Here is a 27,161-nt window from a genome sequence, read left to right as displayed (position 1 = left end):
TTTCGATTGGGAGTCCGACTCTCTAACCATTAGGCCACGACTTCCCTTTAAGCATTCAGCAAATTAATTTAGTGTTGGGCGATGGATCTTGTTGGGAAAGCAAATACCACATCGCCGATCTGGAGTCATCTGCATTCATGTCACCCATCAGTGTTTGAACAAGTTCTCGTGATCGCAAACGCTGGCTGGTCAGGTACGGTGAGGCTTTCTCCAAACTGGACATATACAAACGAGACAGCGATACATGAAAGATGAACGATTCCTATTTCAAAGAGAGCGCGTGCAGATGAGGAGTTAATGAGCTCGCTTGGTGGCGGAAAAGTAAACCGGACGCAACACAACCGCGTTGCGACAGGTTTAGTGTCTATACAGGACATTTGAACTCTGTGTCAGTACCTCACAGACCGGACGGGGGATTTATCATGTTGTGTTGTGCTGCATCCAGTATAGCATCACTGATTATGATGAGTATTTTCTCGCGCTTCGTCGCTCGCGTCCGTTAGACAGGGTGTATTTAACTTTCTTATTTAGGCTACTTTCTTGTTTAACTGCATTATTTCTTTGATATTTATTTTAGTGTTTTGCAGGCGGCATTTACTGACAGAAGTGCTCAAATATACACGAACTGACAAGTTAAATATGATGTGTTAGATGAGTGAGACAGTGCTGGGCTGATTTCATAGACATGTGCATACATATAAATATATCCTGTATATAATATATATAAAAAATATTACATGCAATGAGAGTTTAAGTCAGCTTTAATCACCTTTTTTTTGTAATTCCATGAATTAACTGACCACGACACTGCTTGCACATAGTTTATTTCGCAGTTTGATGAAAGGATATGTACAAAGGAAGCGCGCACCGGCGACTTTGAGCACAGGACCGTCGGCGCTTGCTTAACTTGCACCTGATAATAAAGTTAGTGGAGCGCGTGTCTGAAACGTCTCCTGTTCAGTCATTCTGCGACTGAATAAATTCACTTCTTGTCATGAGAAAAAGTGACAGAAGCAGCAGTTGTGAGTGGGTGGCCATCCCCGCCCCAACGTAAAATAATTTGAATACGTTAAACTGGAAAAAAATTTTCGCCTTGGTTAATGAGCAAATTTTGACACTAATATATATATATATATATTTTTTTTTTTTTTTTTTTTCTCCAAACACCGCGCCACCGGCGGTTGTTGGTCCATGACTACCGCGGTGGTAAAAATCAGCCACTGTCACAGCCCTAGTATCATATACAACATAATCGTCACTTCCCTACAGGTACAGTTTACTAACAAGGTAACAGCGCCAACTACTGGCCCGACATACGTACTCAGCATTTTTGGCAGTTTTCGCAGATATGGGTAAACGCAAATGGTTTTGCAAACGTTGTGTATATGTGAAACTTTTTAAAAATGCACGTTTTTGAATTAGGGCTGCACGATTAATTGCATGCGATTGTCATGCGTGTCTCGTCAGTAATTAATCGTGCAGCCCTATTTTGACTACATTGTTGTTGTGTAAATGTAGACTAAGTTCACCACTCTCAGCTCTTCGCTGTTAGCCAGAGGCTGTCTTAAATCTTCTTTTATTGACTCGAGGTCATACTCTGGTTCTCTCTGCATTGCCGGCAAGGTCTTTTTTTCTCTCTTTAATGAAAAACTCAATTTGATATTTATCTTGCTTCACACAGAGCCACACAAATTGTGAGCCACCTATTTCCATGCCCCCAGTTTCCATCTGACTCCGTCATTCACATTCAAACCAGAGATAAATACCTGCATAGGCAGAGACATTCAACGTCTCTGGCTATTCAGCGGGGAGGATCAGAATGCCCATCATTTCTCATTATTAAATCTTCTAACCTTTCCATTCAGATGCAGCTTTTTAACTAGCAAAACAAGAGCATCTAACCCTAATCCCACAGACAAACCACTCTGCTGCCCTAACATGTTTTGCTGTGCACTTAAAGATATTCCATCCGAAACCACTGCACTGATTTCCCACGAAGCTGTTTTTCAGCGCCTACAGCCAATATTTCCCAAATACCCTGCTCAGACAGAAAGTCAGTGTACACCAGCTAAATAAGCCTGTGCAAGAATATTTGACCAGTGTTGTTTATCTGGTGGGCTTGCAACTTGCTTTGACCAGAGCGGCTAAATTTCTCGACACATGAAGGTTAATCTAAATCTCAATGAGAGACCTTAAGACTCCAATTACTTCATCAGCACTATAAAGTATTTATGAGCTCCCTAATACATAAAAGGCTTAAATAAAGCCACAAATCTAATTATAAACTATCAACCACATTCTTTTTTTTTTACAACCAAACACTGATTTGTTTGTGGAGGTCACACCACAATGTCTACTAATCAGGATGTGTGACAATATTAAGTGAATTCTGTTATAGTGTTGTTTATTCTGCTTAAGCACTGATTTGGGTTGCACATACAGTGAATAATGACATTTTAGTTTTACTAATTTGCTTTATAAAAACATAACCTTTAGATTTGAGTCAATACCAGACTGCTGTCCTTTACAGTTGCAAACTGTGCATTTAAAAGATTTGACGAAAGAAAAACAGTAATATTCACAACGTGTACCCACACAATGATTTCAACAACAAATGCCATTGGAAATACATTCGCAATGTTAACAATACCACTAAATAGAGAAAGAAACAGATACTGACCTGTAATCGTTCAAACAACCACACAACTTCCCAAATAATCCAATTCAAAAATGGATTTAATACGGTCCAAACTTCTTTCTCTTCTCTGGCTTGTTAGCTTGCTAACAGCTAGTCGACCCGTTTAGATTCAGTACGGCGGCTAATGTCGACTTGTGTTGAGGTGGACGGATAAAACTATCATATAAACCCCCATTTCCAGCGCTGTTTTATGTTTACAAACGCTTTTAGAAAATATTGGGGCAATGTAACGTTAGATGTTCATACAACACAAACTAGGTCCAGAGCAGTAGCTGACTGGCTAAGCTATGCTAAACTGTGGAGAAGGTAAATGAGGTTCATGATGATCCACAGAGACTTTGAGCTGTTTCAAAAACCTAGTGAGCTGTCACCTAGACAGCTTTTTGGGAATCGCTCGATCACGCCCAAAAATGCTGTCTACATAGACAGCTGGCTATGTTTTGAAACAGTCTTTGGAGCTGCTGTTCTTCTGTTAAGACGGAGACACAGAACACAATCTGCTACTCATTCCAACTAAACACTATAGCCATTAACGTTATCTCTGCGAGGTTACAATAATTCGGCTACCTCCAGCGCGTGTGCCAACCTAGACAAAACCTAGACCTACTGACGTTTCTTTCCCCACACAAAATTCGTTTAGTTTACACATTAGCAAGTTAGCTGATCCAGAATTCAAATATCCACTCACCAAGTTAATATCAATGAGACGGTCTTCAATCCAGAAATAGGAATGCACGTGAGCATCGGAGGTATTGAGCCAGATTATGCAAGCCTTCTGCTCAAGGGAGAATCGAGAGTCCCGGTCCGAGTACAGAGTAAGCGGCGCGTCTCTGCTGGGCTGAACCAGACCCAACGGAACTCGAGCCTGACTGTCCCTCTCTCGCACACACTGGACTGGACTCCTCTTCTCCACTGGCTAGTGCTCACTCCGAGGCTGCAGCGCACGCCTTCGCCGCTAGTGGACAGCAACGTATCAGCATCAGACATAAACTCTTTGATGGATATTAGCACTGATCAGCGTCCTCCGCATTGATGGATAATTAATGGACATAGTTCAGTTTGTGTGTATTTTATGCAGTGTTGGGAAGGTTACTTTGGAAATGTAATAGGTTACAGATTACAAGTTACCCTGTTTAAAATGTAATAGTAGTGTAACTTTTTCAATTACTTTATTAAAGTAATGTAACTAATTACTTTTGAGTACTTTTTGATTACTTTCTAAATTTGTGAAAATTAAAGAATAATAAATAAAAGCATATACATCAACTTAAATACAGTTATCTAATAAGCATGTGACGTATTTTTTGTAATAAACTCCTGAAATATTGGTATTTTTTTGAAACTGCTGTCTCTGTATATGATGATAGTTTTCTCAAAATAAGTAAAATGCTCATTAAGTGACACAAAGCAGTTCTAGAAATTATGTTTATGTGCTCGTGTACTCCTATACTGAGGCGGCAGAGGTTGAAAACACTGCGAGCTTCAGTAGGCCTATGTGTAGTAAATGAAACCATGTCTTTGCCATTAATTTACAGGAGGGGCGGACTGGGAAAAAAATACAGACTGGGAAATCCAAACTCACACAAACAAATTCATGGACAAAACTATTTTTTTTTATGGACCTGACATAAAACAGGTTTAAATCTTTAATTTGGGGACATGCAAAATAATTAAAAGTTCTCTCCTGAACTGCACCTTCTCTTCAGTCTCTTTATTTTGCCCTGTTATCCATCTCTTTCATGACTTTAATACTCAAGATTGAACAAAACTATACTTTACAATACAATACTCTACAATACTACAATATCTTTATAGAAAAATCCTAATACTGTACACGAGTCATGTTTTTCCCTTACAAAAAATTAACCATGCTTTTATTAGCCTATATAAAAGTAAAATAACCTTGTTTTTTTTGCAAATGGATTTGTATTTATTTTTAAATAAATACATTTGTAAAATAATTGTACATTTTTGGTTATCACAGTTAAACAATAGTAGGCTAACCATTTTCTCTGGATTTATAGTTAAATATTAAAATGTTAATTTTCGTAAGGGTTGTGTTGTTGTTCAGTTGCTTTGACGCAATGTATTTTGTTTAAAGCGCTATATAAATAAAGGTGACATTGACATTGTTGTTGTCTGTCGTAGCTCCCCCTAAACCTATAAAAAAAATCTGTTTTTTTTTCAGCTAAATTACTACTGTAACATTACAACAGATAATAATGATGTCCTTTATATAGTATTTTGAGTGATGACTGATGAGCAACGTGCTGCTGCTTGATTAAATAAATAAAAAAACAAAGACAAAAAAGCATCTTTACAGATGAAACTGACCTGAAACCCTGAACAGTAGTTCTGCTTCTCTCTCTCTCTCTCTCTCTCTCTCTCTCTCCGAGTCTGATCCAAACCGTTTGGCGGAGGCGCGGAGAGCTCTCTCTCTCTCTCTCTCCCTCTCTCTCTCTCTCTCTCTCTCTCTCCATCTCTCTCTCTTTCTCTCCATCTCTCTCTCTCTCTCACTCTCTCGCATTGATTACTCTGAGTCTGATCCAAAACGTTTAGCGGAGGCGCGGAGAGCGCGCGAGTCATGACTAACACTTCATGATTTATTAGAGATTTAATTATCAAATGGCGGATTCGCAAATGATCGCTTTAGTACATTCGGCAGGCAATTATACAATAATGATAATAAATAGTGGGGCAAAATCGACTGCCATGACACCGGGAATTGTCCCGTTTCTCCCGGTGTCCAGTCCGCGCCTGATTTCCACAGAAACGCAGAATGTGCAAGTCATATATTGCATTTTTGGGGCTTTATATTCACAGACACCAGTCGATGTCATGTTTTGATTCAAGTGTACTGACCTACTTTTGATTTAGTCATCCAAAATGTGGCATATTCCGTCCGCGTTAGGCATTTCGTTTTTATGAATGACTGTATTTCCGCATCCCGGAAATTATTAGGGCGGTATGTCTCAGAATAGTCAGTGCAATTTGGGAAAGAAATCAGTTAAATCTGTATGTGGATGTGTGTAAATATTCAAATGTAATCCCCTTTGTAATCGTAAAAAATTTCATAAGTAACTGTAATTTAATTACTCATTTTTTCTTAGTAACTGTAACTAATTACAGTTACAATAATTTTGTAATTAAATTACGTAACGCCGTTACATGTAACTAGTTACTCCCCAACACTGATTTTATGTGATACGTATTTTGTGCAAACCATACCAAAAACCGTGCAAAAATGCAGCTGATAGATAGATAGATAGATAGATAGATAGATAGATAGATAGATAGATAGATAGATAGGTAGGTAGGTAGGTAGGTAGATAGATAGATAGATAGATAGATAGATAGATAGATAGATAGATAGATAGATAGATAGATAGATTTTTATTTTTGAACTCAATCAAACCAATTAAAATAAATTCACTGAATAAAACTACTACATAAATAAGCATTAGCCTTATTAATAAAAAGATTTTAAAAAATAAAGGGGAATAAAAATCTTTTGTTGAATCCAGTCGAATGCCTTTTAGCACCATTTTAAACTTAGTTTAAATTCAGTATTTGCTTGCATTTAACTGTGTGTAATTATGTGAGTATTATTAAAACAAGATTGTAGGCCTAAGTTTTATACATAAAACATATGTTAAATTTAAACTGCATTCCTGCAAAAATTCCAGTCAGCATAATCAAAGTTTTGTCATGTTGAGCTTTTAAAGTAGGCAATTATTTACAAAAGTACTCATAACTTTATGTTATAACTTTATGTTTATCAGTTAATGGACTTACAAGACTGCAGGATTGATAAAATGTTTTCTTGTAGGCCTATTTTATATTATGCACTTTATGTAACATTTATTCATGATAAATTTCATTTGAATGCTGACTAGTGCACATAATACAGTCCGGTAGCCAAGGTCTATGCTTAATATAATAATTTAATAATGAAATATTTTCTATAAAAATAATAGAATAATTTCTTATTTCAAAATGAAATATTAATGAATACATCTATGATAATGATTCAATTATCATTTTTGTTGGCAGATTTTGATTTATGATTTAATTTCTTTTATTTAAAAAACATGAAGAAGAGCCTACAATATACAGTAATATTACAGATCACATTTTCTTATATTAGCATCTGAGGATGTTAAATTTAAAGGGATTAAATTCAATATAAAACATTCCTCATTATTTATCTGTCTTTGCATACAAGGCTGTTGAGTTGTTTCATACCTTATAAACAGTGAAGACATTGATGTCTTCTTCCCTTTTTGGGTAAGGGAGAGATTGTTTCAGGTAAAGGTTTCAGAATATTACATTAAAATTGAATTAAATTAAATTCTTAAATCATTAATACCGACTTTTCTTTTTTTTTTATCTCGCTTAAGGCGAAATGTGTATTGACCTCCATAACTGTAGGTGGCGCTGTGATTCTTCCCCAGGCCTATAGACGCAAAGCATTATGGTTAAGGGCTCTGTTCGCGGCTAGCCTGTAGCAATGGCGACGTCTTTAGGATCTAACACTTACAACAGACAAAACTGGGAAGATTCGGTGAGTATAGAACAATTTTTGTTTAAGAATATATAAGAAGTATTACCAATCACGACTGGCGCATTTTTGTTCTCTGTTTGAGCTCGCCAAATCAACGTATTTCCTAACTGGAACATTCTGTGGTGGCTCAGCTCATGGCTAATGAAGACCATTTCAGCATTTAAATGCATCTCATCAATAGTTAAAAATGTGGTTCTATAAATCCTCTGTCCATTGTCTGTGTTGAGTTGATTTTTTTACTGGGCAGGCAAATAAACATCCCATTGAAATAAAAATGTTGAGAAATGAATTATATAATTAATTAGTATATAACTAATCATGTAACGTACATTTTAATGTGAACGAGTGTCCTGTTAACAAAACAGTATTCATAACATTAGTAACCTTTGATATGAGAAATATATGTATATTAATATCATCAAATGTATAGAAAACATTTATTTATGTATGAATGCATTCATGCACAGCACTGACCTTTTTCTTATTTGAACAGGATTTTCCCATACTCTGCCAAACATGTTTGGGAGAAAACCCATACATCCGGATGGTAAGTTGAGATAGAATAGTTTTACTTATTATTTTCATTATTTATTTGATCAGAATTCAAACGAAGTTGTATGTATTTTATTTTTTGTATTTAAACACATTTTGACTCTGTACCTTGATTTTGTTTTAACAGACCAAAGAGAAATTTGGCAAGGAGTGCAAGGTACTGCTGGCTTCATCCTCTCAAAAAAGCTAAATGTTGTCTTGATAGGGTTCCACAGGCATTTCCAATTTTTTTATGCCATAGTTTTATATTAATTCCAAAGGTTAGTACCTCTTATACAACTGGAAAATCATTCCAATAATCTTTTAAAGTTATCAAAATTTTTATCCAGTTCTTGAAGTCTTGAAAATACAGTGTGGGAAGTCTCTCTTGAAAAATTACGCCTCATATTATTTGCCCCACATTTTGGTAGCGCAGCATTTTATTCTCTATATATTTCCTATCTTCTAGATCTGTGCACGTCCCTTCACGGTGTTCCGCTGGTGTCCTGGGGTCCGGATGCGCTTCAAGAAGACAGAAGTTTGTCAGACCTGCAGTAAAATGAAAAATGTCTGTCAAACCTGCCTTTTGGATCTGGAATATGGTAATGTTATAATTTGTGGCCATAGTCCGTTAGTAAAATTGAACAAACCCTTTAAAGGCCCATTCAAGCAGCACTGACACGTTACATTTTCAAATTCATGTTAAAGTCCCAGCATATGCAGAGATTGAGTTTGCTGCATTTAATGTTAACCAAGCTTCTCTGGGATGCTGAAAACAACAGATGTTGAGCTGCTTTTTTGTTGTTGTTGCACAGGTTTGCCCATTCAGGTTCGTGACACTGGGCTGTCCGTTAAAGATGAAGTACCGAGATCTGACGTAAATAAGGAGTATTACACTCAGAATATGGAGAGAGAGGTAATGCAAATACTAAATGGCTTGAAGTAATATGTAAAAATATCTGTGGGTCAACTAATGAGGTTTGCCCTGTAGATTGCTAACTCTGATGGCACACGACCCGTGGGGCTGCTTGGGAAGGCACCGAGCAGCAGCGATATGCTGCTGAAACTGGCTCGTACCACACCGTATTACAAGAGGAACAGACCACACATCTGTTCCTTCTGGGTAAAGGGGGAGTGCAAGAGAGGGGAAGAGTGTCCATACAGGTGAGCAGAACCTCAAGAATCTGTCATGGGTGTAAAATGATGACCCGTGATTCTCAATTTCACACGGTGTTGTCAGAAAACATGTTTCAGTTTTCAGTTGCTTGCTTAATAAGCCTCATGCATTTTATGAAGTGACTGCTTTTAATGAAATATGTTTAAGGTGTGAATTATGTATGAGAGATTATGAATATTGGTCACATTTTTGACATGAAATGCATTGCTATAATATCACAGGCATGAGAAGCCCACCGATCCAGATGACCCGTTGGCTGATCAGAACATTAAGGACCGTTACTATGGCATTAATGATCCTGTGGCTAACAAACTCCTGACGCGGGCCTCCTCCATGCCCAGACTGGACTTACCGGAGGACAAATCCATCACCACACTCTACATCGGAGGGCTGGGAGAAGACGTTACGGATTCTGAGCTCAGGTAAACGCTCTTCAGAGATCATAAAGCTAAAACTATTCAAATATGTGTTGAAATATTGTCTTGGCAACCAACTGCAATAAGTAGAATTACTAACTTAGAATAAATAATGACTAAAACTGAAAAATAATTGAAGCTAAAATAATATATTATTAAAACGAACAAACATTTTGTGTCATTTCTTGGTTGAAAATACTGTCTACTTCTTCCCCAAAGGAACCACTTCTACCAGTTTGGGGAGATTCGTACCATCACCATTGTTCAAAGGCAGCAGTGTGCTTTCATCCAGTTTGCTACACGGCAGGCTGCAGAGACGGCTGCAGAGAAGTCTTTTAATAAACTCATCATTAATGGACGTCGCCTTAATGTTAAATGGGGCAGGTGGGTCTCTAATCCTGCAAGGAAAAAGAACTGAAATTCAAACAGTACTGTTTGTGTGGAGGCAGTTTTGAATGTTTTTGTTGTGTGTCGTTCAGGTCACAGGCAGCTCGAGGAAAAGAGAAGGATGGGGTGACGGAAAGTGGAATTAGGCTAGATCCAGTGCCCGGCCTCCCTGGTGGTGTGTGACCAGTCTCTTACTCATGAGCATGTTTTATATAGAAATAGAATAAGAGTGTGAATTGTATTTTATTGCTTTTAATAACACAGACAGTACTTTTTCTATATACTGCTTCTACAACGGAAGACAATTGTTCCAAAATAAATTAAATGGGGAGCCACCGAATATTATATAAGGTAGAGCAGTATGTGATTTTTCCTTTCCCAAACCTTTTCAACAGCTCTGCCCCCACCCCCTGTGTCTGATGAAGATGCCTCCAACAACTACTTCAACCTGCCTCCCACCAGCTCCCATGCTGTCATGAACCTGGGACTTCCTCCTCCACCTGGGGTTGCCATGCCCCCACCGCCTGGTGAGTTTCCCCCCACTCACTTCCTCCTTTCCCTTTTTTGTAACCTATGATAATATGCTTCACTGTCCTGTTAATCTTATTTGTTCTATCCAGGCTTCGGTCCTCCTATGTTCCACACCATGGATCCCATGGCCCCGCCGATGCCCCCTCCAATGGCCATGAGGCCCCCCGGACAGGTCCACTACCCATCCCAGGATCCTCAGCGGATGGGTGCCCATGCAAGTCGCCATGGAGGCCCTTAGATAGTTTAAACAGCTACCTCACTGTTGGGGTATGAACAAGGAAAACATTGGAAAAATACCAGCATCTTAGAATTTAAAGCATGGCAACAACCTTTCTTTTTAAGATTTTGATTTATAATAACCCTTAATGGTTTCTGTTATCTTCTTGTCAGTTTTTATGTTTTGTATGTAATGATATGAAACTGATATCATGCCTTCTTTAGGGCCGATTGACAAAGAATTGGTTGCAGTGACCAACAATTACCAAGGGGGGGAGCTATTGACTATTTCATGCACCTGAGGTCTTTATTTGTTTGACATTTTATTGTCCTGCACCTCTAGAATATTCCAGGATTCATATTACAGTTTGTGCTAGTGTCCATCTCTTCCCATTTTTTTCTGCAAAGCGTGTTGTCCTGAAATGTTTTTAAGACTTTTGTTTTTAATGTACGCCTGTCTAGTTTGTGGTTACATTAAAGAAGCATCACATTTTGAAATCTTGTGAGAACGATTGTGTAAATGTGCTTATAAACATTGTGTGTAAACTTTTTAAATTGGTATTTGATGGTTCATAATGGCTCGGCTCACAATTCACAGTAGCAATTTAGGCATCCCTCAGAAATCCAGTGTTCAGATGTAAGTTTGGCAAAATAGTTGTGTATGCCAGCTTCACAGATCGGGAGACTCTGCAGGGTACTGGATGCTCCAGCCCTGTGGAGTACGATTGAAATTGGGCCGATGGCACATCCTGTCCCAGGTCAGGTGTGGCTCCGTGTGAGCCTGCAGCATCTCAAAGCCAGGCAGCGGCAGAGTCCTCACAGTGCCTGCTGTGCCACCAAACGGCATAGGAGCTCTGTGAAAAATGACAATCATCAATGTTGTTCATGTCCCTTTATTGCTAAAAATATCTTGACTTTCTCTATCAGCTGAGTGAAACAAGTCTTGTCTTTTTTACTTGACATACTGATACATGAGCCTGGACCAGCGTAAGGTTTCAAGACACAAATTCTGTTTTAAGGCATGACCTTAAAACCAACAATTTTTGGCAGGCAGCCTTACCACGCCAGACATGCTAAGAAGTTTTTTCAGCAGTGGCTGATGTACTTCCTTAATTCAGTCACCATTTTGAGGGGCGTTTGCTACTAACGTTATCTACTTCTATATAGAGAAGTAGAATTGGGACCTTAACAAAACTTGTTAAACTTAGATAATCATTTTTAACAGCATGATACCTCCGGTGGGTGGGGGGGATACTACTTTATCAATGTTTCCATAAAATCAGGGACCAGTCAGGAAATCTTGACAAGCAAATTGTGGCAAAAGAACACATTAGAAATCACTTGTTTATAAGAATTTGAACAATACATATGAATTAAAGGCAGCTGAAAAAGTTGGTTTAGGCACGTTTGTGCTGGATTGCCATATGCAACCCAATTTACTTATGAATTATTTCTGAGGATTTTCAGCAAGATTTTGAATAGGAAACTAATTTGGAAAAGTTCAATTAATAGCTTGTTTGGCCATAAGTAGAACATCAGGAGAAGTACTGTACATTTGTTACATACATTGATGAATAATTCACATTGGTTGTAACAATTCAATGTTGGTTTTTAGGTTTTAATTTAACATAATTTAACTTTATGCTGTGTTTACTATTGAGGGTGGAAGTATCATTATGTTGTGATTAATTTGTACCTGTTGAAGCATTTGTAGTTGGCTGGGGTGAGTTTGTAAGGTGGCTCAGGCAGGTGGGTACTGATAGCCAACAGCGTCTCATTTTCAATGGGTTTTTCCTCCCAGGGTGACTGGTAAGATTTGGGGATCACAGTGACATTGAACTTTTCTGGAGGAACCTCTTTCAGAGGCCCCCCATAACCTGTTTAAGAGAATTGAGTGACCTTCAGAATTGTCCTTTTTACTTTGAGAACAACAGAAACCTTAGTGTACTCGTACAGAATTGTGTTGTATTTACCAGGTGCAAGCACGCTTGGGCTTCCTTTCTTCGAAACCGTGTGCTTTAGTGTGGTGACTAGGCTGTTCTTTCCAGGATGTTTGATGTAGATTTCAGAGGTTAAGCAATCATTTCCTTTCTCTCCTTGCATCGCATTCTGGCCTTGAAGTGTTTCCCCTAAGTGCTAGACAGTGTTAAAAGATAATCCATTATTACTGAACCAACAAGTAAAAAAAAAAAAAAAAAAGGTTCCCCAAGGAACCTTCCAGCGAACAGTTCTTCAATGAACTTTTTTGTTTTGTTACGTTTTAAGTGGTGTGAAGAACATTTTCAGGGTTATCCAATCCTGGTCCTGGAGGGTCTTTAGGGTTTAGCTCACACCAGCTGCCTTGGGATCTTAAAGGCCTTGATTAGCTGGTTCAGATTTGTTTAATTAGGTCAAGAAACTCTGCAGGAAGGTGGTCCTTCAGGTGTACGATTGGACACCCCTGAGTGACTATTTGTCTCACTAAACATCTTTAGTTTTGCTTCTGAAGGGCCTCAAATACAGAGTTTTGGCATGAAACTCTAGATGGCGCTGTCCGATAGGTCTAACACAATGTGACCTAATGACATCATTATCATATGGCACAGCTGATTGGTTCTCTTCTGTATCGGTAGCCAATGAGCTCGCTGCTCAGCATTCAAATATATGACTTGTGCTTGCTGTAGCAGTTGCAGCTGGCTTCAGAAACCCTCTGCCTTCCCCAGCTCCACCTGTATAGATCTGCTATGAGGTGATTCATGTACGGTATATGGGGGTTATTTCATGTATGTTATATTTGCAGCAGTAATTTCTTACATGCTCACAGCAGCATGTTGTGGTTGTATTGGCAGTAGCAAGTCTCAAGACCAAATACATTAAGGGGGTCATATGATGTAATTTCAGTTTTCCCTTCTCTTTGGAGGGTTACAAGCTTTTCGTGAATAGATAAGATCCTTAAAGTTGCAAAGACTAAAGTCTCAAACCCAAAGAGATATTCTTTATGAAAGTTGAGACTCGTCCACACCGCCCTAAAAACGCCTCATGTCTATGTCACGGTGTCGAAAGATTTACATAATGCCGCCCAAATGTTCACACAAAGAAAGAAGGCGCAACTTTGATTCTCGCTGTAGCATTGTTGCCTTTTGCCACGTCATGTCGTGGAGTATTTGTAAAAAGGGACAATACACATTACTTACTATATAAATGTGCCAGATTTAGCCATTCAGGCTAAATTTCATCAGCAGTCCCTGTAGCCTACAATGCCGATGTTCTGACAAATAATGCTGACTTACGGCCTGTAAGTAAGTTTTTGTATTTAAAGGATTTGCCACTGATGATTCAAACGCAATTTTTGAGCAGTGTAGAGTAGCGTTTGCTTGTTGCTTATCCGATCACAAATGCAGACATGGTTTTATGTTGTGCGGCACAATGCAAAGCAACACGTAAAACTCATTATAATCAGTAATTATGTCCCCACTGGATGCTAGAAATGGCTCAATTGTAATGGGTTATATTGGTTTTGTCTCGTCGCACCGGGACACTGCATCACAGTATGGCAAAGGGCGTAACATTTCTGTTACACACTTGAGGTATTCCGCCGATCACAATGGACTGGATAGCTGGCCAATCAGTGTAAACCTCGCTTTTCAGAACGATGAGCTTTGTAAAAATTGACATGTTTCAGACAGGCAGCGCATAGAGGAGAAACAATAATGTACAGAATGTGGAAAATAACAAAGTGTTTTTTTTTTTTACCTTAAACCGCATAAACATTTCATTACACCAAATATACAAAAGAATGTACTTTTTTAGCAGCATCATATGACCCCTTTAACACTGACATGTACATTACCATGCCAATCCCTCTGAGAGTTGTCATGGCAGAACTGTAATTAAATACACCTAACTAACTAATCAAACTCTTCAGGATGACTAGAAATTTCAAGGCTGCTAGAGTTGGATCTAAATTTGCCAGGAAGTTGGCCCTCCAAGAGGAGGATTGGACACTCCTGATTTCACATTCAAACAGTATTCACAACCCATTTTACTTATGTATAGTAAAGATCTTGCATCTCTGAGTAAATAGGGTGGGACTTGATCTTATCCATCATGGATTGATTGGATCATGAAAAGTGGGTGTTCCAGAATAGAGCTGGACCTGAATGTGAGTTTGCAGTCGATTGTGAAACTCATGAGGTAGGTTTTTAACATGGAGGCAGAAGGGCAAATTTAACCTCAAGATGATTTCAGCAAATCGCAAAGGTAAAACTTTTTATTCAAACATATTATTTGTTATTATTGCCACAATATTAAAGTTAACCCACATAGAAATTATATTGCCTACTGACATTAGCCTAAAATAATTAAATAGCTTTTTGGCTACTAACTTTGGGACCATATTCATAAATTTGTAATTATATGGGTCAATAAATTGGGTCAATTCTGACTTCATGTTGACTTTAACTCAGTTTAAGATGTCTTACATTCAGGTGTCTCTGTGCTATATTCTCCGAGGTGAACCTCTCCACTCTTTTGAGTCTCTCGTGGAACATTATAGATCCTCTGTTGGACAGCAGATTGAGCTCCTCCATCATCAGATCCCGAGGAACACTGATCTTCTTCCCCAGGTTCAGACATACTGATTTACATGTACAAATATTGATATCAATCACAGAACAACTATCCCTTATGACATTACATTGCAATGTTATTAACTAGTAATTACATGCCATTCTTCTGGAAGTTTATATATATAAAAAGCACATTTTTTAATAGACATTTACGGGTTTTCATTAATACTGTATGATCATTCATAATTAATGTCATCAAAAGCATGTCTAACATTCTCTGTCATCATCTTTGGCTCTAAAATCGTGAGCACAATATGTGCAACGGTGATTAAATCATTACATTTGACACAGGCATCTGGGTGTAACCTCAGCCTGCTGTTTGTTCAGTAATGTTTAAGAGGGTTCAGATCTTTCCCAATCAGGCGCGGATGAGTCATGATCTCCTGGAGTAAAGCATTTAGTCTCCTGCTGTCATATTACATTACAAATACCCTTACTGTTTTGGAAACCGAGTCAAAGCAATTGAGACATGCCAGAGGAGATAGTGAAAATTTCCCTTTTCAGGCTGTTTTGCTTTTGTCCCCCACACGTCACAGAGCTGTTGCTCTCAAGCTGATTTCATTGAATTATTCTTACCCACTGAGATGGTGTGCTGTTTGAAGAAACTGAGCTTTCTTTTCTACTTACCTCCATCTGTGTCCGAACACAGTTCCTGTTGCTCTTTCTTGGGTACATCAGTGTATGGCACAGGCATAGTGATATAAATAGTATCCAGCCTTCAATAAAACCAGTCCAGTAAGATTAATAATATATTTTCATTTTTTCCCCCAACTAAATGAATCTGATTTGACCCTTTCTTTGTGGTAGATATATATGCACTCCTTTGATCTCAAATCAGGCCTGAAAACACTTTTTTAAACCGAGTTGCATAGGTCACAGAATAAACAAATCCTTTGATTACAGCAAAACTTACCAATTTAAAATTCTGTGTTTGCTTTTATGCCAGTCTTGATGATGTATCTCGTCCAGAGGTAGAAATGCTTATGTGAGCCCACATCAGACACACTGTGGACCCTCTTTTTGCCCTGGTTAGATCACTGTCTTATTATAGCAAGTGTGATGTGTTCCTAATGGACTTGGATTAGCACAGTGGAGCTTCAGCATCCACACTAATGAAAATTTGATCCACTGGCCATACTGTGCAGATTTGGTGACCGGGGAGGAAGGCAGGACTCGTAGCCAAGTATGTCTGCCTCTGAGGTTCAATACCGTTTGCTGCAGACATGCCAGGGGTCTGAGAAGGGCTACATTTTTTTTCAGTGTTTGGCTAAATAGATTGTTGCAGGGATAACCTATTTTTGTAGACCAAAGTGATCATCACTTCTGGTTTAATTGTTCCTGTGGCTCAAGTGGTAGAGCATTGCATTAGCAGCGCACTAGCAGAGGGTTCGATTCCCACAGAACACATGTTAGGTAAAAAGTGTTAGCCTGAATGCACTGAAAGTCGTTTTGGATAAAAGCGTCTGCTAAATGCATTAATTTAATTGTCCCGAAAGTTTTTTTTATTCATTTTTTTTTTATGTTTCCTGGTTAAATGCCTGAAATAAACTCTTGTGGATGAGATATTTTCACCATTTACATCATAAAATACATCAGTAATACACCCCTTGTGATTGTTTTAAAGCTTTTACTTGTCTTGAAAAAGCGTTTGCTAACAAATACAGAGGTTGTTGGTAACATTAAATGACTTACTGTAAAAAAGGTAAAGTCATCTACTCAGTAGTATGCTTTCACAGCCTCTTTGTGTTTATAATAATGGTCTTGCTAAATTTTCTAACTTAGATTTTTATGGAAAATACTAAAAAAAGACTGAAAGAGTTATAAGAAGAATAATGCTGGTGACGTTAAAGTTGTGGGAACTTGGTTTAGTTAATGTAGCCTAAGTTTACCTTGATACTTTTGTGCGATTGTATTTAGCTTCAAAATTCTTGAAAGTTGTGTTAATCTTTGGAGATTGTCATGACGATAATCAAACCTCTGTTGGTCATAGAGCTTCTTTAGTGCAATATTCCAAAAGCCAATGGAAAAATCCTTTTTGGTTTTTGTGAAGGGAACCAGGGTGATGCTAACTGACAGGTTGGCCTACAAAAATACATAATATGTGAATTATTTAGAACAATAGCATTCGCGCTTGTTATACTGTAGTCCTTGAAAATATTTTTTTTAGATCTTTCAAAAATGTTGGAAAACTTGGGAAAAAACTAGCATGTCTAGTCTAGGATTTTGTTTGAATTAGAATCAAAGACAATCTTAAACAACTAAAGAAAAATTTAATGTAACAATTTCATTTCACATAATCATAAACATGAAATCCACACAGTATAGTCATAGAAACTATCAAATCCAGTCATACTGAGACAAACAAACAAACAAAAAACCTTGCTTTGATGCATCATCTTACACAAAATTCCGGAGTTTTGCTCTGTTATAGAATTCTCTGGTGGGACAGCTATCGAAACAGCTGAAGAAGACTATAATTATTTTTGATAGATACACGAATACCTTATTCTTATTTTAGACTGCAAATCTTGCTTGTGTGCATTATTTATGCCCTGGTATGTCATATTTCTCAAAAACATGACAGCAAAATCATGATTTACAGATCTTAAAGAAAGCTTGTCTAGTCAGAAAGCAACAAAAACTCTCTGTAAGAGCATAAAAGATAAGAGAGGGGAAATGATTTGCTTTGTTTGATTTCCTGCCAGTCTCTGTTGGCAGACAATTTACAAATAAGAAGATAGATCATTAATATATTTACCAAGAAAAAAAAAAGTTTTCCAAAGTATTTTTTTTTTTTATATACGTGGTTTACATTAACAGAACAATCAGCGCAATTGTACAAAATAACACTAGCAGGTGAGCAGAATCATTTTTTCTTATTTACAATATTGTTGCTGATCCAGTTCATGCCATCCTGAAAGAAAACAGAAATGTGTTCAACTATTCCTATAAGGGTAAAATGAAAATAAATTCACTATGTATTTACAAACCTGTACACCCTCCCCAGATACAGCAGAACAGGCCTGGATCTGCCACTCTCTGTCCCGGTACGTGTGCAGGTTGAGTCCCTCGGCGATCTCACTGGCCGGAGAGGCTGTGGCCAGGTCCTGTTTATTGGCAAAGATGAGCAATGGCACACCCTTCAAGTTCTCGTCATCGATGAGCTCCGAGAGCTCCTGTGGAAGAAGGTCAACACAGAGGAGTCAGAAAGACCGTAATCAGCACTACATAGAGGTGCCAATATTTGGCCGATACTATGCTTGAATAGTGTGTATACCAAGGATTGAACCCAACACTTTCCCCTTAAAAAAATTCAATGGGTGGCAGCAACTGTTTAATTTCCCAAATTCTCAGAAATATCTAGTTTTGTGTTCAGGAGAAGAAAGAAATTTTTAAAGCTTTGGAACAACTTGAGAGTGAGTAAATGAGTCATAATTGGATGCATCCATTAGGAATTCTTACAACTTTATTTAATATACATTAATACATTTATCTTAATATTAATACATTTATCATAATATTAAAACATTTTATCTTCAGAATCTCATTTTGTTGACCTGATAGAAATGTGTTTCCCTGTCATTTGTCATTTCCATCTTGAAAAGGTTTTTAAACTCTGTTTTTCTCTGAAAAGCTTGCCGTGTGTTCATTAGAATGCCAAATTATGGTAATGTCAAAATGACAAAAAATGTCTTGATTTTCTCAATAGCAAGAGCAAAGTAAAATTCCTGATTGTAACACTTGTTGTATACTATATATAGTTTAACTTTTTACTTTGTGCGATTGTACTTAGGCTTTAAAAATCATGAGAGTTGTGTTCATTTGTGAAGATTGTCATGATGATAATCAAACCTCTGTTGGTCATAGAGCTTATTTTATGCAACAACTCAAAAGCCAATGAAAAAATCCTGTCTGGTTTTTGTGAAGGGAACCAGGGTGATGCTAACTGACAGGTACATAATACATAATATGTGAATTATTTGGAGCAACAGCATTCGCTCTTATGTTATATTCCCTAAAAATGTATTATATACTTTTATAGAGGGGAAGTTCAAAATTTTGTTAGGGAATAGGCAAATAACTGGCATTTCAACACTCTTCAAATGAATGAACTACTTAATGATATGCAATAAAAAATTTAAAATATTTTTTTGGAAACATTTTTCTTTAAAATCATCTAATTTAGAAATTAGATACATAGAATGAGATCCCCTTTGTTCTGTGCTGACAGCGGTTTCAAATGAGGCTATATTAACTCGACAACAGTGTAGTCAAAAACCGAAAAGTTACACAGCAATGTTTTTAAAACTATTCGCGTTTACACATATCCACGAAAACGACCCAAACACGCTGTATTAAGTATGCCAAGCCAGTAGTTGGCACTGTTGATAGTTGATAGTAAACAGTACCTGTATGGAAGTGACAGTTATATGATAGTATATGACGTGTTGATTGTAATATTAAGTAAATCCACACTTTGCTGAAGAAGCATAGGAAACTCTTGAGCAGCAACAACAGTACCATATACTCCACCGTTGTTTTGCATGTTTGTTCGCGCTTGACTTTAAAATAAAAAAGTTTCCCATTTTCTGGCTGAAAACTTTGTCGTGTAAATGGCCCCTGAGTCTTGAAACTTAAAAATTCAGCCTGTGCACATTACAAGTAAAAGAAATTAGGATGCAAATTGCTTGACGTATAAATATATCAGATAAAATGCTTTTCAAGACAAAAAAAAAATCTTACCAATCCTGTTTCCTCAAATCTCTTTTTGTCTGCACTGTCAATCACATAAATCTAAAAATGGGAGAGAGAAAAGGGACTATCAAAGAGAAAAAAGCTTTTTGACTGATACACAAAACAGAACTGTAATGCGATTGTAAATACTCTCACAACACTGTCAATGTCACTGAGAAAGTTAACTTCAGAATTTTCTGCCTGAACACTGTTGTAATACCAATAAATCTGTGTTCTCCAGGTACTTCTTCCAGAATGGTCGGATTTTCCTCTGTCCTCCAATGTCCCACACATTCAGCTTCATGGCATCACAGGACACACTTTTAATGTTGAAACCCTGAAAGGACAAAATTAGCACACGATACAGCTGTGTCTACGCTATAATGTGTCTTTATATAATGACATTTGATGGAATTGTACTATTAATTAACTTGTGCAAATCTTGAAAAAGCTTTAACATTTTTTTTTGGAGAGTATGTGTCTTAAATCTTGCAGTTGCAACTTTATATAACTTTGAAATTACATTGTGAGAAATAAATCTTGTAACTTTACTTTCCCAAAGTGACTTTAAATCTCACAATTTTGACTTTAAATATCCTGCATGTGACTTTAAATCTCATGATAGTGCCTATACATCACAGTTGTGAATTTAAATCTCACAATTATGACTTTATTTCTACAATGTGACTTAAATCTGTTAAATCTCACAGGTTTAATTCTTATAAGTGTAACTACTGTTTATATCACAATTGTAAAAAAAAAAAAAAAAAAAAAAACTCACAACTGTGATGACACCTTGACCTTATATCACACTATATTCCAACTTTTCACAATTGTAACTATATATCACATTTGTGAATATAAATTTCACAATTGTGATTTGGGATGTCGTTAAATCTCACGCGGGATTTAACTTGATTGTGACTTGATTTCTCATAATAGTGATTTTAAAAGGATAGTTCACCCAAAAATTCCAAATCCTTTCAAACCCATATGACTTTCTTCGGAAAAAAAACTTAAGATCCCTCAGATTTTATCAAAAATATCTACATTTGTGTTCCGAAGATGAAAGGACGTCGTATGGGGTTGGAATGACATGAGGGTGAGTAATTAATGGTATAATTTTAATTTCTGGGTAAAATATCAATTTAAATCTTGTTTAAGTTTTGATTTTATATTTTGACTTTCTGTCTCATAATGTGATTTGAAACTCACAACTGTGACGATATATCACAACAGCAATTCATCTCACAATTGTGACTTGATATTTCACAATGTCCCAAAACTTTGACTATACATCACATGTAATTTTAATTCTCACAACTCTGACTTTGTCTCACAGTTGTGACTTGATATATTATAACAGTACTTTAAACCTCACAATTATGACTTTATATATTTCTCATTGACTTAAACCTCTCAACCCTGACCCTGACTTGTGACTTTATATTACCCAACTGTGACTTAAATCACATAATGCTTGTTTATATCTCATAATTGAAACTACATATCTCATAGTGTGACTTCTTATATTAAGCATTTCTTATTTTAAACTTTATTTCAGACTTACTTACCTTCTTAGTTTTTTTTTTTTTTTTACTATGAAGCAGAAACAGGCTTCCATAATGTAAAGCCTTCACATTCCTAATCACACACAAAACACCAGATAGAGGCACAATGTATTTAAACTCTCTTAGTCTAAATTTATCCTGGCCCTGGGCAGCCTCCAACTACTGAGACTTTATGGTTAAGTAATCTTTAACCGTGGGATTAAAGACACTGTTGTGGTGCTATTCTTAGAGAGGATCTTCTGTTCCCACAGGCCTCAGCTCTTTACAGCTTTAACTGGCTGCAGCATATAATGTCTGTTAACAAAACTCATGCTAAATAGCAAATAGTCATATTACATCTAGGTACCAGGATATTTTAAGTGATCAAGTAATGGTTTAGCAACATCTTAACTAGTGGCAAACTGTGCACAGCAGAGTCCAAAAGAACCCTTGCTAAATGTTGTGCTAACAGCCATTAGTTGCAGTAGTTCTATAAATGGATGATATATACTGTTAATCAATGACGCACAAATTCAGACTTTTATAAATTGATATTAGAGACTTTTTGTCATATGTGCTATCTCTAGTTAGCTGACTTTATGCTAATAACTAGCACGAATACGCACAGTGATGGTGTATTAGTGCTCTATCCCTGACCCTTCAACAGTAAACAGAGCGGTAAACCAGACTGACCACATTTGATCCTATTAACTTTCTTGGAAGATTGAGATGTTTTCATGTCTGTTTATACCATTTACTTGGGTAGTAGTTTTTGTTTTCAGTTTCTGCCTTTAAGTGGTTACCTAGCAGTGATTGTAGTCTATGCTTTTTTTTTTGTCTCATGGGTTGTAGGTGAAACAACATTAAGTGGATCACTTTCGTCATGCTACGATGACACATACGATGAAATCAAACATTTTTTTAGGGGGTCAGAGGGCGCTTTTTTCTAAATGCTTTTGTCGATGACAAAATTGAAACAGCTGACATTTATCCATCAGTCGTATAAAGTTTAAAACTCTACATCATTTCTAAATGGAAGTGGTGTTCACCTCAGACTAAAAGGTTACTGTCTAAGAAGCTGTGTATTCTGACCAACTGTAAATTGCATATAAAATAAAATAAAAAGTATATTATAATCTTATTAAGGGGTCTGAGGATCATTAGATTGATTTGTTTCTTCTTATATTAATAGTATTTTATTGTATTTTTGTAACAGAAATTACAATTGGGTATAACTTAAGAATGGAAGTCCATGTTCACCCCAAACTTAAACAAAGATAATTAAGACTTAATTTATCATAATTATCACATATTCACTATTTCACTTTGTATGTCAAAATGCATTTTATATTTTGCAACTGCAAATATGCTATAAAATATGATTATATTATATTATATTATATTATATACTTCATCTTTAGTATACTAAATGTTTTTCTGTCTCTCTTAGGCAGACCCCCAAATGCAGCTAAAAATGCACATTAGTTTTGTGCCAAAGAATGACTTTACTATCATTTACAATTCTGTATGGTAAGTGTAACTGTCAAACGCTTTGAAAATATTTCTACTGAATTTGTTATACAGTAAAAAGCGCAAGAAATGTATTAACATTCCACACCAGCTAATAACTTCACACCTTTCAACAGCTTCAGCAAATTAGGCTGAATTACTCATGAGACATGTTTTTACCATTCATAACGCATCATTAAAAAGTAAATGTACATTCTGGAATGGCAGAGGGCTGTGCTGCTTTTAAAACCACATGTCTCCTGGTTGTCAATGTAACACTTTTTTTGAACAAGCATATTAAGAAAGTGCAAGCAGCAAACTGTAAAAATCTAGTGCTTTGAAAGTCCCCGTGGCTGCTCTTCTCACCTGAGTTGGAGTGATGGTGTTCACATCTTCTGAGGCGAGTTGTTTTAACAAAGTGGTTTTTCCGGCGTTATCGAGACCGAGAAGAACTATCCGCAGCTCTTGCTCAGTAGTGCCTTTTAGCTTCTCAATGACTGAAAACAAACCCTTGAAAACAAACATTTGTGCCTTAAAGATCTAATTAAAGTTTTACATTTTAAGTTTTAAACTGCTACATCCATCTCATATTCATCACAATGATGTGTATAACATTAATAATTAATGTTTGAAATAGGCCCTTCAAGCAGATCAAAACATGTACCTTTTGGACTTCTCCCATAGTGCCGTGAATTTTGTGGTAGGAAGAGGATGTGGAGACAGATGGAAAGGCGCAGCTACATTCTATGCAGGATATATCCAGGTAAGTGTTTGGTTTTCTTATCTGTCCACTGTTTCCTGGATCCTCTTCCCTTGAAATACTTGCTCTTCACTTAACAGGGTGCAGTAGCTTTCCTTCTCTTTGCGTCTGGCCTTCCTCATATGTGACACAGAGGAGGATGTGGAGGTGGGTGAGGGGTTGGATTAGTAGGCCACAATTAGCAATCTCTCCACCCGCCTCCCCTCCACTCGTCTCCTCCAGCACATCTCCAGCATTAAAGACTTACCTGGATTATCCTTAACAACCACCTGCTTCAGAACAGGCCACTGAGACTCCCAATGCTCTCTTCAAGTCTTCACGATGTTGTCTTTTTGACCCTTTCTTTGAACATTTACAAGCTCGGATGGCCCTCATATCTCACTTGCCGTTTCCTGGACCAAAAAGTTACAAGGACAAACAAACTAAGCAAATAATATGAGATAAGATCTCATGTCATTTTCAATACTTCTTGTTGTTTATTAAGAGACAGTGAATGCATATTAACAATAACTCTCCCAATCAGCAGAGGGCAGTAATGTTAATATTTGAAATTAGGGTTCTTCAGGGTTTAATGTGAGGTAAGGGAACAGTGTAGGGTGGGGATCAAAGGATTAGGGTTGGCTAATACAGTGCTGCAGGGTTAACATACAAATCTTTCGTCGGCTAAAACAATGGAATTTTTGAATGTTTTTTTGGTTAAATTCCTGAAATAAGGTCTATGGTTTACACAAGCTCAAGATGCATACGCTCTTGCAACAGTTAGAGTTGCTAGCAGAAAATGTATATCACATAGTAGGATATATATATATATATATATATATATATATATATATATATATATATATATATATATATATATATATATATATATATATACTTATTAGTTAAAATGTTTTAGATTTTAATACTATGATTTTTATATAATAGTATAACAATAGGATTTAAGAATATATGAAATATTAAAAATAATATTAATACTAAAATATTAATTAAAATATAATACTTATATATATATATATATAAAAAGAACCTGGGTAGTTGCTAGTAAAAGAAAAATGTATTGCATTTTCATGTGATGGCACAATAATGTCAGATGACATTTATAGCTCAGGTGATTGGCTAAACGTAAAACATAAAAGTTATTTTGTGTAATTTTTGAAGTTTCTGGTTAGCTGTCAAATAATAATCCTCCATTGAAGTAAACCAATAAACCACTCTAGTTATTCCACTATAGTTACAGTGTCGAGACCACTTTTCATTCCTATATATTTAGTTCTCGTACAGGGCTTGAAATAGAGTCTTTATTTCCAAGATTCAAGTTCATATTGAATCTTTAAAGCCACTTTCTCTTCCTACATAAGACCTCAGTAGATAAGGCTTCAGATCTGTTTCGGTAGCAGTGTAATAGAGGCCATCATCAAGACTTCATCTTTCCCTCGCAAGAACACTTCCCCAGGGATTAGAAACGGTCCTTCCCTCCCTTTGTATTACTCCAAAGAGATACAATATTCCTTTCTCCCTGTTAATGAAAGCAACGGGGAGCATCTCTATCCACAGAGCAGTCAGAAACCAGACTCTTCCCTGGTGCATCCCAAGGGTCCTTATCACTGCTCTGCAGATGTACTGCTCTCTATTGCTGGCTGTTTGCTCTTGTAGGGATTCTATAATATTTTGAGGGATTAGGAACCAATTACTGAATGACCAACTAACTCCTCCAAAGATGTGAACCTATAGCATGGATCAGCTTCTGTTGTTGCTGCCTTTATTGCCCATCATCTTTTGCATGAGCGAAACTTTGAAAGTTATTACTCATTTTTTGATGATAGGTAGTGTCTCTGACATTTCCAATAGTCTAGCATGTTAATTATGTCAACATCATTAAGTGAAGTGAAAAAAGTGACATGACATTCAGCCAAGTATGGTGACCCATACTCAGAATTTGTGCTCTGCATTTAACCCATCCGAAGTGCACACACACAGAGCAGTGAACACACACACACACACACACTGTGAACACACACCCGGAGCAGTGGGCAGCCATTTATGCTGCGGCGCCCGGGGAGCAGTTGGGGGTTCGATGCTCAAGGGCACCTAAGTCGTGGTGTTGAAGGTGGAGAGAGAACTGTACATGCACTCCCCCCACCTACAATTCCTGCCAGCCCGAGACTCGAACTCACAACCTTTCGATTGCGAGTCCAACTCTAACATTTAGGCCACGACTTCCCCTTAGCAAAAAGTACATTAATTTCAGTCTCCATGATTACATTAGCCTACAAGTCACATATATGTGTCGACTTGACTGAAATTAATTGATCCCTTAGGAGAATCTCATTAATATAATTTCTCTCAAACAGCATAGAGATTAGAGTAAAAAAATATAGATGTTTCCTCTCCTGCTTTTTCTGACCAAAAGGTTGTTTCAGAAGCAATCTTGACATTGTCACACACTGTGTACTATTTTAAGCACTTTATGGTTGGAACGAGGTGCTATGAAGCATGTGCAAAAGTGAAAGCAAAAACATGTATTTTTTAAAGAAATCCAATTTATCAAAAGTGACATTTATGACGTTTTTTTTTTTTAATGTCTATTCATCAAAGAAAAGTGTCATGGTTCCTATGAAAATATTAAGCAGCACAAATTTGTTTAACTTTAACAATAAGAAGAAATGTTTATTGAGCAGCAGAATTTCAGCATATTAAATGATTTCTGAAGGATCATGTGATAGTGGAGACTGGAGTGATGATGATAAAAATTAAATCAAATGTATTTAAAATTACAAATTACAAAAATAAAAAAATATATATTAAAATTGACAACAGTAAAAAAAATAAAAAAAAAAACATTTAAAAATTCATAGTAGTTTATAATTATTTAAAATATATACAGTGCATTTTTAAATGCCTAATAATATATATATATATTTTTTGCAGGTCTTTCAACCTGAAAACATATAGCAAGCTTCATATTTTATTACACAAGGGGATCATTATATTTGGGGATCTGCAGCCTCAAAAAGTTTGCAAAAACTTGTAACAAGATAACAAACAGCATTTTTTAAGCTTTAATAGACTCAGACTGTATGTCAATAGTTTTCCTCATTTGTGCCTTTATTTTGTTGTTTCCCCATAGTTATTGTTCATATGAACAGAACTGCTGTTTCCACTAAGTTATCCCAAGCTCATAATGTGACTGAATCTAATTTAAGCACGCTTCTGTTCCATGACACATCAATGTCATTCTAAAACAATACACATATAACAATACTCATTATTCAGAGTTGTGGCAACCTGAATATGTATCTGAATATGAAATTCATGACAAACTCTTTCTTTCGTTTTTGCTAAGGGTCATTAATTACTGCATTTGCTTTCTCCTCAAACACACAGGAACACAAATGCCTTTGTTGCTGGCTGAGCTCATCTCTCCAGCTGTGAAAGCGATGGAGAGTGGGATGGTGAACGGGCTTATGGCTGCACGGAC

General features: G+C 36.8%; 4 protein-coding genes across 5 annotated transcripts in view; 1 reads left to right on the top strand and 3 right to left on the bottom strand.

Annotated features, from left to right (window-relative positions):
- Positions 1-3,650, bottom strand: part of LOC132117376 (bifunctional heparan sulfate N-deacetylase/N-sulfotransferase 1-like) — a 97,267-nt gene extending 93,617 nt beyond the window's left edge. Inside the window, exon 1 of one of the 2 annotated variants that reach the window (XM_059526636.1) lies at positions 3,387-3,650. The gene's annotated coding sequence lies outside the window, so the exon portion shown is untranslated. Of the gene's footprint in view, positions 1-2,680; positions 2,999-3,386 lie in introns of those variants that run through there. The other variant, XM_059526637.1, reaches the window with a different exon arrangement.
- Positions 3,651-7,135: 3,485 nt separating this feature from the next.
- LOC132117372 (pre-mRNA-splicing factor RBM22) lies at positions 7,136-11,018 on the top strand. The gene is made up of 11 exons (XM_059526632.1): positions 7,136-7,262; positions 7,756-7,809; positions 7,942-7,971; positions 8,263-8,395; positions 8,609-8,709; positions 8,785-8,957; positions 9,192-9,392; positions 9,606-9,770; positions 9,866-9,948; positions 10,169-10,300; positions 10,394-11,018. The coding sequence occupies exons 1-11, from the start codon at positions 7,209-7,211 to the stop codon at positions 10,540-10,542; spliced, it is 1,275 nt and encodes a 424-aa protein (XP_059382615.1). The 5' UTR covers positions 7,136-7,208; the 3' UTR covers positions 10,543-11,018.
- LOC132117373 (myozenin-2-like) lies at positions 10,802-16,183 on the bottom strand. The gene is made up of 6 exons (XM_059526633.1): positions 16,041-16,183; positions 15,755-15,843; positions 14,981-15,135; positions 12,494-12,656; positions 12,217-12,397; positions 10,802-11,374 (listed from the first exon to the last, which is right to left on the bottom strand). The coding sequence occupies exons 2-6, from the start codon at positions 15,819-15,821 to the stop codon at positions 11,191-11,193; spliced, it is 750 nt and encodes a 249-aa protein (XP_059382616.1). The 5' UTR covers positions 15,822-15,843; positions 16,041-16,183; the 3' UTR covers positions 10,802-11,190.
- A 1,194-nt stretch (positions 16,184-17,377) lies between these two features.
- LOC132117374 (ADP-ribosylation factor-like protein 3) lies at positions 17,378-23,819 on the bottom strand. Its single transcript, XM_059526634.1, has 6 exons — positions 23,585-23,819; positions 23,287-23,430; positions 20,082-20,198; positions 19,871-19,921; positions 18,118-18,303; positions 17,378-18,041 (listed from the first exon to the last, which is right to left on the bottom strand). The coding sequence occupies exons 1-6, from the start codon at positions 23,600-23,602 to the stop codon at positions 17,994-17,996; spliced, it is 564 nt and encodes a 187-aa protein (XP_059382617.1). The 5' UTR covers positions 23,603-23,819; the 3' UTR covers positions 17,378-17,993.
- Positions 23,820-27,161: the final 3,342 nt, after the last annotated feature.

This window comes from Carassius carassius, chromosome 36 (genome assembly GCF_963082965.1).
Source record: "Carassius carassius chromosome 36, fCarCar2.1, whole genome shotgun sequence".
NCBI lineage: Eukaryota > Metazoa > Chordata > Actinopteri > Cypriniformes > Cyprinidae > Carassius > Carassius carassius.
The sequence above is the reverse complement of the archived record's forward strand: the minus strand, read 5'-3'. Positions and strand labels throughout refer to the sequence as shown.